The sequence below is a fragment of the Notolabrus celidotus genome, chromosome 12, assembly GCF_009762535.1.
Source record: "Notolabrus celidotus isolate fNotCel1 chromosome 12, fNotCel1.pri, whole genome shotgun sequence".
Lineage (NCBI taxonomy): Eukaryota > Metazoa > Chordata > Actinopteri > Labriformes > Labridae > Notolabrus > Notolabrus celidotus.
In genome coordinates this window covers 19653127-19666386 of record NC_048283.1, presented here as the reverse complement: position 1 = coordinate 19666386, position 13260 = coordinate 19653127, and the positions used below count along the sequence as shown (strand labels likewise).

The window sequence follows — 13260 nt, the reverse complement described above, 5'->3', positions numbered from 1 at the left end:
TCAATTTATTTTCACACGCCTCCATGTAAACATTTCCCCGACACCTCATTCCTTTACATTCTGTGTTTACATTGTCTGTTTAATGTGTATTTGTGCTTCTAGCGGCCTGCAAAGATCACCGCAAGGCTCTGGAGGTGTCCCAACACTCCGAGGAGATGGGTCTGATTCTGGGGGTGTGTGCCGGAGGTCTGATCGTCCTCATCCTTCTGCTGGGTGCCGTCATCATCATCATTAAGAAAGGGTAAACTTCTGCTGATAACCGATGAGCACAAAAAATGCCTCATTATGCACAAACACACCGTCTCTTCCACATTGTTTTTCTCCTTATGTTTTGTTCCAAACAGTTCAGTAATCACTTTTTATGCTAGCTGAACTTTCGCTAAAGGTCATGCTTGTTTAGGGGAGAAGCTGGACCAACAGCCAGAGCTGAGTTGTTTCCTTTCCCTCATGACGCACCAGAGGGACCAAACAACTCTTAACTATGGAGCCTATCTGAGTGTGAAGTATTTAATTAGAGGCGGATGGAATTCAATTAACCACTTAATTACGCACACCAAGCAGAGGCCTGACCCTTAAATGAGATGCTAATTGAGAGTGAGAAGGTGTGCTTTTAGAGATTATTAGCCAATGATCCCACAGGTCGACACAAGCCCAGCTACACCTCTCCCTTTGCACCTGTTTAGTAGTCTGAGTATGAGTATCTAAAAGGGCTTAACCTGCTTTCTTTAAATAAGATTTATTTGAATCTAAAGAACCTGCCTTGCTAAATGGAAAGCTACTCAGGGCTCCTGCAATCATTATTTAATGGCTGACTCAGCGTCCAGGCTAATATTGAATAATCTTGATTTAAAGAGTCTCCACCTTCACTGCAGATTAGTCTTAGTTCCACTGCTAAGCCACCATGAAGATCGCTCTGCGAGAATTGATTGCTAAATTTGCTGTGGCAGGAAACCTCATGGTCCAGTCCTTGAAGCGTTACAATGAGAAATATTTGATAGACATAAAAAACGGTTTCTCTGACACTCTTTGGTTTGGTCCTGCTTGTTATGTTGCATGTATCATATGGCTGCCTGCATGGCCGAGCTTGTTGGGAGAAGCTTCTCATTTTCACTGTAATCAGTGCATTCTGTGCACAGCTGACATTGCCTTCATCTTACATCTCTACTCTCTCTTGATTGCTTTGTTTTATCCTTCTCCTGCACTCTTGCCAGAAGGGACTACTACTCTTACTACCCGTAAGTGACTCTACTTCTCCATTGTTCTGTGATCCATCATGCTTGTGCTTTGGCTGTCAATCATAAGGTTAAGACTGAAAACATCATACAGCAGGTCTTTGCTTGTGGCTATTTCTACACTGCTCTCAGTATTAACCTCCTTTTTTTTCTTCTATCTGTGTCTGTCTATTACAACCCATCCTTCACTGTAAACCCACCTCTTCCATCGTCTTCTTTATCCACCAATAGGAAACAAGTGAACATGAATAAGACGCCTATTACCTACCGGCAGGAGAAGAGCCATTTGGGCTCCATGGAGCGCAGTTTCACAGACCAGAGCACTCTACAGGAGGATGAAAGAATGGCTCTTTCCTTCATGGATGCACACACCTGTGGCACACGGGGTAAGAATCACACATACAGCACAGTGAACACGTACCTACCACAACTACACAAAGCAATTTCAGACTTGACGTACATCATGGCTGACTTTGTAATCTTGTTGACCGTCACTCATACACCCATAAATATCTGAATCATACTGAGAGATAGTTATCATGCTATGTGAAAAATAGTCTGGGCTATGACTTACTTCAGCTATTCACTGGAGGACACAAGATGGAAAAAAGGGAGGAGTTGCACAAGTGAAGTAATATATTTGAGTGAATCAAAAGGAATGATTTGTCACTACATTTCATCTTGATCTGCACTCTTGTATTGTCAGTCTCACTGAGAGGGAAAGACAGATGTGTTTGCTCTAAAGTTAGTACTCATCTTGGTCTGCTTCACTCGTCAACCGAGACAGGGCTGCTGTCACATCTGTGTTAGATCTGTTATGAAGATATTTTACCCAGACAAACCTTATCAAAGTGACACTACTCTAACATTTACTGTGCAGAATATGGCAGTATCAGCAGTACTGGAGGTTAATATATGTTAGCACCAGGGAGTATGCACCATACTTAAAGCTGGGGTTGGTAGTCAGATTTAGATACACTTTTTGTCATACTGGTTAAAATGATCTTTATGTCCTGATGGCAATCAATACATAATGTGTTCTTAAAAAAGAGTGAAAAAAGCTGCTATCTACAGCTGGAGTAAACCTGGGAAAACACCAACCAATCTCCGTTTTTGGGGCCCAAAATTTTAAACCAATCACATCCCGTCCTGCTGTTCTGCCCGCCTCCTGCGTGTACATTTCCCTGGCGTGCACTCCCCGTCCCCTGCCTCTGCTTCTCCTGCCTATTTACTGCCCCTCTCGCTCGACCTCAGGCCTGTCCCTTCTGACCCGATTAGGTGCTTTGCTTAGGACTGTAGTCCGGATCAGAGTCTAAAAAGCTCTCACCACGGGGGCTCTGACAAGCAAAAGAATTAATGACATTTAGTAAGTCCTGAGGAAATGCTACATTCAAATTCATGCTAGTTTTCCAAGACTACCATCCCTAGCTTTAAGTTTAAGAAAAAGTTTGATTTTTTTATTAGTCTTAAGTGAGTTTTTTCAGACTATCGCTGACATTACTAATTTGTCCTTGTTCTGTGCAGGTGACGCTCGTAGTTCTGTGAATGAGGCCAGCAGCCTGCTAGGAGGCTCCCCTCGGCACCAGTGTGGACGTAAAGGCTCACCCTACCACACAGGGCAGCTTCACCCCGCTGTCCGCGTGGCTGACCTTCTCCAGCACATCAATCAGATGAAGACCGCTGAGGGCTATGGCTTTAAACAGGAGTATGAGGTGAGAGGGCACTAAAACACTTCTCACTTACTCTCTGACAACAATGACAGCTATTACACCTTACTCTGACAGTATGCAATGAGCATGCATCAGTGTCAAGTACTGTTGAGCATTACAAGCAAGATTTCAGAGCAGCATTCTGAATAACAGTGTTACTAAAAATGCAGTGATTGTATTCTTCAACAACCAACCTGTTCTGTAAAATCAATGGCATGTTTATTATTGCTCTTTTTATTGTTAAAGAGTGGTGAGTGAGAAAACTAGAGGCAAAAACACTCAAACTGCGGTTATATAACCACTCCAATGTCACAGTTGAAGGCTCACTCACCTTTATTTATTCTCATGATGAAATTGAGAAACTGGTGCAGTTATCTTCATCTTTATGTTGCCTATCAAAGCTTTAACTTGTTTCTGAACTTAGCTTGTTGCCGACGTTATAGCATCTCAGTGCTCAGGGGGAGAGGAATATTTCCTACATGTTTTCCCCCTCTCCCTGTGAAGTATGTTTTCTATAGTGTTCTGTGTAGTATTTGTGGAAACACGAGTCTCATGAGGGAGCTGTCGTAGCAGAAGCTTTCTTAGAGGAGCAGAACACCTAAGAAGTGCCATTAAAATAAAGCCATAGATGTTAAGATATAAAGCAGCACTGCCTGCCTGTACAGGGTCACTGTTTTCTATGACACTGCTTGGTATGAAAATGACTAAAAGGTGCCCTTATTGTTTCTTTTACAGTAAACGAAATAAGTTCTCTGCAGTTTATGATACAAAGGCTGCAGTTCTTCTGTGCACCCATCGAACCAACCGTTTATCAACCATTTGTTTATTTATCCATCCGTCCATTCATGTATTCATCCATCAATCCGTGAATCTGTTTATCCACCAAAGCATCTATATATCCATCTATCCCTCAATCCATCAGTCCATTAATCCATTCATCTATTTATCAATCCATCCAGCATTCATCCATCCATCCATCTATCCATTCATTCATCATCCATCTCTCATCCATCCTAAATCCTTCCATCCATCTTTCATCCATCTATCCATCTATCAATCCATCCATCCATCCATCCATCCATCCATCCATCCATCCATCCATTCATCCATCCATCCATTTATCATTTTAACAATCCTTCCATTATCCATCCATTCATCCATCCATCCATCCATCCATCCATCCATCCATCCATCCATCCATTTATCGCTTTAACAATCCTTCCAGCATTCATCCATCCTAAATCCATCCATCCATCCATCCATCCATCTATTGTCATCCAAAATTCATCCATCCGTTCATCCACTTGCTCATGGACCCACCAATCCATTTATTCATCCCTTCATCTATGTATCTATCCATCATTCCTTCAACGATCTATCCATCCATCCAACCACCCATCCATCCATCCATCCATCCATCCATCCATCCATCCATCCATCCATCCATCCATCCGTCCATCCCTTCATTCATCCATCATCCCTTCATCCATCCATCATCCCTTAATGCATCATCTATACATCATTCCATTCATCAATTGTCCCTTCATGCATCCATCCATCCAATAATGCATCCATCCATCCACCCACTGATTCCTTAATGCATCAATCTATACATCCATCCATTCATCAATCGTCCCTTCATGCATCCTTCCATCCATCTTTCATCCATCCATCCATCTATCAATCCATCCATCCATCCATCCATTTATCGCTTTAACAATCCTTCCAGCATTCATCCATCCATCCATCCATCCATCCATCCATCCATTTATCGCTTTAACAATCCTTCCAGCATCCATCCATCCATCCATCTCTTATCCATCTCTCATCCATCCTAAATCCATCCATCCATCCATCCATCCATCCATCCATCCATCCATCCATCCATCCATCCATCCATCCATCCATCCATCCATCCATCCATCCATCCATCCATCCAGCATTCATCCATCCTAAATCCATCCATCCATCCATCCATCCATTGTCAATCCCAAATTCATCCATCCAGTCATCCACTTGCTCATCCACCACCAATCCATTTATTCATCCCTTCATCCATCTATCCATCCATCATTCCTTCAACGATCCATCCATTGATCCATCCATCCATCCATTGATCCATCCATCCATCCATTGATCCATCCATCCATCCATCCATCCATCCATCCATCCATCCATCCATCCATCCATCCATCCATCCATCCATCCGTCCATCCATCATCCCTTCATCCATCCATCATATAATGCATCCATCCATCCACCCACCGATTCCTTAATGCATCAATCTATACATCCATCCATTCATCAATCGTCCCTTCATGCATCCATCCATCCATCCATTATTGCATCCATCCATCATCCATCTCTCATCCATCACTCATCCATCCTAAATCCAGTCGTCAGTGTTGAGGGCCCATGACAGAACACCAAGATCCTACAAGATTTTTTTTCGATCCTTGCTGTACTGAGTCCAACAGCTATGTAGGAAGAAATGTTGATTCTGACCTCTTGTATCTTTGCGCCAAGTGGAAGGGTGTAGCAGAGACAAAGCTGTGCTCTGTGTGTTAACTCCCTATTCACTATAAGGTGCAGTATACTGGGTGCACTGACATATTCCCATTTCTGGTTAACCTTGGTACTGCTGACATAGCAGAGAAAGCTTATAGTTTAAAGGGCAGCTGGTGTAGTTTTTAATAAGTGAAAGTGTTGTTATTGATGTAACAACACTACTTGATGCCCGAGGGAGGAAGACAGGTCAGCACCAAGGCTTTGCCCAGCAGGAGTGGTCGACCTTAATTGGCAACATTGTTAGGAGGCCGAAAGTCTTCTTTGAGGAACTTTTAAATCCTAAGACAAAACCTGTTTTCCAGGTAGTGCTTGACGATTCTGGGAATGTTTGAGCTTGTATACCCTGAAGAGGAAGGTTTACCAGATTAAGGTGCCTATGAAAGAGCAGACTAATGCCCCAGATCTTAAAACCTTTCTAGATTACTGACATGTCACAGATAATGGCTACTCCTCTTGGTGGATTTCAGCCACAGGACATTAGATCTTTTAGTAGCTGCTTTAGTAGCAACTGCATTGTCTCAAATAAGATTGATGAAGTGTCTTAAAATGGAGTTGTTCAGTTGCCTTTATTGGCTGTGAGTTGTAGTAAGGAGGATCTTGTCTGATTACCTCACCTTGTGGATAACTGCTATCTTAGAGAGGCCGTGTTAGTCAAAGTGGTTCTTGCCAGTGTGGTGTGGGAGGCCATCAATCCTCCTCTGACATCATTCGTGCACCTCCTCACCACCCACTGAAATTAATTAGTGGGGTTAAAAAGGCATCTGGATCACACTGTTGCTTTGCGTATGAATAAGTCATCCTCATTTAGGCCCAAAGAAGACCTCTGTCATGATGGCAGGCCTGATGAGGTTAAATGTCTCTGGAGGTTTTCTATCTTTGTGAGTCTCCTGTCCACAGCTTACAGATTGTAGGGCAGGGAAGAGGAGATAGAGGTGAGTTGAAGGGGGTTGAGTGGAAAGAGAAGAAAAATGAAAGGGTGCAATGGAAGACTCGTAAAAAAAAGAGACCTCTTGGCTTCCATGCCCTGTTACCTCCAAATAACCCCCCTCCCATCACAATGTTAGTATTTACCATCCTGTGCAACATAGGCTGCGACAGAAAAGCTATAATTCCCATAGGTAACCATCAGACGTTGACACATGGCATTTTCTTAACCTTGGGGAAGGCTCTGTGTTGTTGCTAAGATGTGAGGAGATGATGAGTTAGATCTTCACAAGGCATAGGTGATGCTCCATGATGATCCTGCTAAGATCCCAACTGTTGTAATCCCTTTAAGCCTGCAGTCTTATAAATCAATCTAAATCCCTCTGTGGAAAAAAATAGCTACCAATTGAGACATAGCAGATTTACAATTCCAGTGCGTATGTTTCAGAGTCTGGAGGGAGGAGGACAGTTTTTGGGTGTCAGGAGGGCTCGGTTTTTGTTGTAGTTTAAGTAATATTTCCCACCTGTACTTTAGAAGGCTGGGACTGTATGCAGAGATTGCAGTCTGTGTGGAGAGCAAAAATAATGAGTAAAATTACACATTTCATTAAAGCTGGGGTTGGTAATCAGATTTAGATACACTTTTTGTCATACTGGTTAAAATGATCTTTATGTCCTGATGGCAATCAATACATGATGTGTTCCTAAAAAAGAGTGAAAAAAAACTGCTATCTACAGCCGGAGTAAACCTGAGAAAACACCAACCAATCACCGTTTTTTGGCTCCCCAAATTTTAAACCAATCAAATCCCGCCCAGCCGTTCTGCCCTCCTCCTGCGCGTACATTTCCCCGGCGTGCACTCCTCCGAGTCCCCGTCTCCTGTCCCCTCTGACCTAATGAGGTGCTTTGCTCAGGACTGTAGTCCGGATCAGAGTCTAAAAAGCTCTCACTAACAAGCAGAATAATTAATGACGTTCAGTAAGTCCTACAGAAAATATATATTTATTGTAGCGTCCGTCCGGACGCTGTAGTGATGACGAGCCGATTCGTGAAAACGTTGAGCTTTAATAACCGGTCACTGTCGGCCGTGATCACGCCAACCAGCAAAGCAACAATCAATGTTTGAATGAATGAAGAACTTCTCCTCTCCTCTCTCCCTCTCGCACTCTCTACACCTCTCCTGATACCTTCACTGACCGTCAACACTGTAGGAATTAAGAACATCAACACTGAACACGTTTAACAATCAGTAGATCTGTTACAGTATTACATGTGTTATAACTTTTGTCCTGATATCGTGTCACCGGTACAACTGGATAATGCTAGCATGATAGTTGTGAGTACTAACAGCAGCCATGTTTGTTTGTGTTTTTAACTTTCACTATGATAATGTTTTGGTGAGGACCGGTTTTGAATCAGTCACGATCATATGGTCGAGAATCAGCGGCGCTCGTGCATGTGTGCGGGGGGGGGTGTGTCGTTTTGGAGGAGCTCCGAGGGAGGAGGGGAGGGGTTAGACAGAGACATGAGGAAAAGCTACATTCAAATTCATGCCGGTTTTCCGAGACTACCAACCCTAGCTTTAACTTCCATCCACAGTTAACTGCAAAAGTGAAATTTACAATATGGTCATAGATGTCAACTCTCATTCTTATCTCGAACTGCATTCTTGTTTCTCAAGATGCTGGTGGAATGGTAAACGATGCAAAGAAAAGAAAGTTTGGTCTAAAATAAGCACTGGCTGGAAACCTTAAAAAAATTGTCCGTTGTTCCCAGAGGCTTTTGTTGTGTCAGATTGTAGCCTGTGGGTTCCAAGATTGGCCAAGCCATCGTCCAGTTTTATCACAAACTGACAAACACAAAATTGACTCGAAAAACTATTGTTGTTTGTTGTAAACTCTTTGACTTTAATTGCTGCTTGCTTAGTTTGTGCACCAATGTACTTCTATACTGAACCCTAAGTGTATAGTTGTTTTGTTTTGCAGAACAGTACTTATGCACCTCCTGTTGTTTCAGCTGCTGCTACCTCTAGTTGTACATTTCAGGTCACACAGTGAATAGCCCAGGTCTCTGTATACCTGCCTCAGTGAAAAAATTGGAGCTGAAACTAGTGTTCACACCCTAGGGAGGAGTTTTTCCCGGTCACCATGGGCTGTAGCATTCATGAAAAAGAGAAAACATCTTTTGTCTCTGGTTCATGCTTTCCCCTCTGGAACTCTGCTTGTAGACTCATTAAACTGTCCCTCACGGGCAAAACACACTCAACTGAAAAAATCAATACACACCTCTTTGTTATTTTTTATTTTTTTACTTTCTGTGCTGGAGTATGTGTTGTGATGGAGTGTCTCTCTCCATTATAAAGGAAAATGATGAGCAGTATCATATTACACTCCCCTGGCAGGTATAGGTTTTTATTTCCCTGAAGAATACCTATGTTGTGTAAAACTGATCAAGAATTTACAGTGAGCTGTAAAGGGGCTTGTGTGTGTGGCAGCTGCTGTCACTGCAGTCATATTCCCACTGTGGAAAGGTACAAGAAAACAACAGCAGATATTTACTGGAGAACTCAAACTTTCAGTGTTACACTTTGCTCCTTGAGGCTGAGGTTAACAGGACTCATTGATTCAAAGTTTAGTTACAGCAAGGAAATTTGACATTTTATGCTTATTTTAAAAAGTTACCTCATGCTAAATATTCGTGTGAAGTTTACATTAAGTTTGATAATCATGTACTAGAAATCTCTGATTGGATTTTTACTGAATGTGATGGGATTTTGAATCTCGTCACTATTTTGGCATTTAAGAAATGGAAGTGAAATAATGACAGGGTGTAACCATTAGGGAACAAATCCATATCTAGTGGGATGTTGAGAGTACAATGTTAAAATTAAAACAGTGTAGTACTGCAATATTGTTTCCTTTTATCTCATTTAACTAATTTAGGATGATTCTCTTCACCAACCCTCCCTGCTGATCCCCACCAAAAAGCTTTTCTAATTGATTTTCCACAGGTCTGTGTCGATTTCCTTCCCTCCTCTTCAATACACTGCCACTCAGCCACTATCTCAAGGTGTTTTTTCCCCTCTTTCTGCTCCTCTCCTCCCGAGAGGGCTTTGCACAGGAGTGGTGGGAGTAGAGAAACGAAGAGAGCACAGAAGTCTAGTGTTAAAAACGTAAGAGAGGAAGATCAAGAAAAAAGAGGTGGTCAGGAGGAGAAGTAATAAAAAGAGCTAGATTGAGATAAAGAGAACAAGGATTTCAGAGAGAGAATCAGACCCCGAGAGAGAGTGCATAGAAAGAGGAGGGAAAAATGTGGAGGAGGGTGTAATCCCATGCAGGATTTGGCTGGTTCTTGGCTCTCTGTGGGGAGAACTGCGTTGTAATCCCCTGCTCAGCATGCAGACTTGAGCAGAGTTTCACCAAATTCCCCTTGTGGCTGGAAACCACAGGGGGTAGACTGGCATTGGTGTGTATGTGTCTGTGTGTGTGTGTGTGTGTGTGTTAACGTATCTGAAGGGGCTGTTTGCGGGCTTAATTTGGTCCAACGGTGGACGTCTTAAAGTAGCTTATGATGCATATGAGAGTAAGCGTGAGCAAGTGCATTCATGCAGACAAGAATATGATGGGAATGAGGAGATGTTATAATACAGCTGAGCAGACAACCACCAAACAGGTGCGAGACAGTTTCTCTGCCTTCGCTATAATTACAAGATATTTCTTCATGCAGTGATAAGTATACTGAAAACATTAAATCAGTTGCACAGCAGTAACCATCTGTTGATGGTTAGCCCGCTGTTTGGTACATTTCATCCACTCTGATGCATATTATATACATGAAAGAGTCCACCATCAGTTTTTTTTCTGTTCTCAAAGAGAAAATAGTTTACTTAGATAACATGGCATATTTAAATTTGAAATTTGTGTTAAAGGATGCGTCTTTGATTTTAGACTTGTTAGATAAAAAGCATGGTTCTCATGTGAAGCCTTAGATGTTGCTAGCCCCATTTATAAGCTTAGGTGCCTTGTTAAGTTAGTGTAAGCACTCGTTAATCTCTTTCCCCAGCTGACTTTATATGTTCCAAGTGACTCTTTTTGATCCCCAAAAAAATTGGAAGCTTAATTTGGTGGCTACATCATGCTAAAGAATGAGGGTCCCACATAGCAGATAGGTCTGGGCCAGATCTGGCGTCAAGCCGGCACTACTGGCTGACTTCTGGCATGGCAAGTGGTATGTCAACCGGATGTGAACCAGGTCTGGAAATTATGACATTGTATATATGATGGCATGGCACATCTGGCCCAATTGTGGCTTGGTTTATATGGCCCAGATCTGTCCATGCCGCATCCAGAACCAGGCCAGACCAATTTTGCTATGTGGGGTGAATCTAAGTGTTTAGCTAGCATCTTCACCAGTTGAACATCTATGTGAAGACAAAGAAATAAACAGTCCGTATTGTCCATTGAAACCAGGTCGTCACAGTATTTCAGTTATGAATGATGAAATTAAATTAAATGAATCAAGAATGTAACAACACTGGTATTTTGGTATTTTGGTATTTTGGTTTGAACTAGGCACACCCTTGTTGTACTGCTTCTTATCTGAGATACTTGTTTAGCTTTCAAACAGGGCTTTGCTTCTTTCGTAAAGCGAGGGCATGTTTTTAGAGGGCAACTACTCCACGAGTTTGGCTGCCTTTAACAGTGTTAGCTGAGCAGACTGCAGTGTTCACATCTTACACTAATAAATAAAGAGAGCAACCACAACAAGATGGTACACAACTGAGCTACAGAGCTACTGAGCCAATATTAAAGTATGAAGCTACCCTAGGTTACAGCAGTGACTGTTTCATACGATCCTCTTTTGCTCTTGTGTTTGTGCTTTTTGAAAAGGATATAAAAAAACACCATGCTTCCAAGTTCTTTTATATGATTACTTCTTTCACAACCCAATGTACAACTAACAGTGTGTTATAAGATACAGAGCTTGACAAACATGTTGTGTGAGTTTATTTGGATAAGCTCCAATTTGATAACCAATGTTAGGTCAAAATGTGAGTCACATGACAACAATTACACCCACCAGCCTCTGCTGTGCTAATAAAAAAGATGTACTTGTTGTTGAGCTGCCTTGATGGGTCTCATTTAAACTTTAAACCCAGTAAAATTATAGTGTCTATGTCATAAATTTGAACATAACCAGTGATGTTCTGGAAGTGGCTGATAAGAACTTTAGGACCAAATGGGAACTCTATGAACCTCTTGGAAATACTTGTTAATTAACTATCATGCATAAGGATTACCAATATGTGCAGAGTTGGTCTTGGTCTCCCAAGCTGTACTTTTAAGATGCATCTTTAGCTCTTGACATGCTAACCCTGAAACTTATTTCATTACCACATTACCACTGTCCTGAAATGTGTAACAAGCATCTCTCTCCCTCTCTGCAGAGTTTCTTTGATGGCTGGGACTGCACAAAGAAGGACAAAACCAAAGGAAGGAATGACACCCTGTTGGGATGTGAGTCACTGTAACCTATTTCTACCTTATTAATATAGAACATGTTCAGGAAACTTTGTATTTCACCATCTCTTGCACTTTTGTGCTTTTGTGTCTCAGACGACCGCCACAGAGTCAAGCTCCACCCTCTCCTGGGAGACCCCAACTCGGACTACATCAATGCTAACTACATTGACGTAAGTCTAATCCTTTTTTTCTGCCTCTGTTGTCAAGGGATACAAACAGGGACTCTATCTCTCACCCCGTGCAAAGCCACAGTCCATCTCTCTCATTTCTGTAAGCTCACCAGTCTGCTGGCCCACTTTCACCTGAAAGCTTTCATCCAATCAAACACCCTTCCTGTTGGTGTTTGGCCGGATGCCATGGTTGTAAATTGCTGCACTGAATCCCTGACCCAAACTGACTCAGCTATCACTTTTATTAAAACAGAGTGCAATAAATGCATTTAATTCTTTCAGAGGAGATAACCCCTTTCTGTAAGATGTCACTAATCCCCAAAAATTACATAGACGTGATTGATGTTATTCAATCTCAGGATGGGCTGGGAGGAGATGATCCTGTCTGCTGTTCACCTTAAATGTCAGCAACAAATGCAGCTCAGCAGTAACATTCTCACTGATCACATGAAATACATGTTTCCGTTGCTGATGTGTCTCACACAGTCTCATTCATACGTGTTCCCATTCATGAAAAACAAGAGGAGGCTGCGTGTACTCAGAAAGCAGAACTGTCAGCTTAGATGGCGCCAATAGAGTAAATAACAAAAGAAATAGACCCAGATATTTTAGAAAGAGAGGATTTTACTCCCAGAGAGGAACTAGTTATTTGGTCCTTGTGTGAATTTGCTCTCACAGTTGTCAGCTGTGTTTTAGGTGCCCTGTCAAGGGAAGTCTGGTGATCTTCTTCGTTTATTTTGCTCGCCTCTCGTTGGACTTCTGATGAGTAAAATGGCCCTCGGTCCCTGCTCCTGTTTGAGTCTGATAAGAGGCAGGCAGATCCTGTCTTTTGCAAAGTTTTGCTAATAACTTTGTTTGAAACTGCCAGATATTTAGTGAGAGAAAATTACAAATGTATAAATTTCAGGTTCGATTCCGTCTTTGGTCTTAATAGTGTCATCAAAATGTTTAACACTTTAGAGCATTTTCCTTTCTCTTTTATCTCTCTGTGGATAATGGCCAGTGGTGAGATGCTTTTAGAGAGTTCATTAGAATGAGAGGGCGGTAAAAACCTGGCCTGCTGTCAGGACTGTTATTGTGAGGATCTCCATTAGCGTTTAGGGTGCAAAGGTATCAGCATTAGAGAGAAAACACC

General features: G+C 42.1%; 1 protein-coding gene across 2 annotated transcripts in view; it reads left to right on the top strand.

The window, feature by feature from the left end:
- Positions 1-13260, top strand: part of ptprub (protein tyrosine phosphatase receptor type Ub) — a 198377-nt gene that overhangs the window by 156930 nt on the left and 28187 nt on the right. The window contains exons 14-19 of one of the 2 annotated variants that reach the window (XM_034697921.1): positions 103-241; positions 1212-1235; positions 1464-1618; positions 2757-2944; positions 11880-11949; positions 12049-12125. In XM_034697921.1, the coding sequence (XP_034553812.1) occupies positions 103-241; positions 1212-1235; positions 1464-1618; positions 2757-2944; positions 11880-11949; positions 12049-12125 (653 nt within the window). The remainder of the gene's footprint in view (positions 1-102; positions 242-1211; positions 1236-1463; positions 1619-2756; positions 2945-11879; positions 11950-12048; positions 12126-13260) is intronic. The other variant, XM_034697922.1, reaches the window with a different exon arrangement.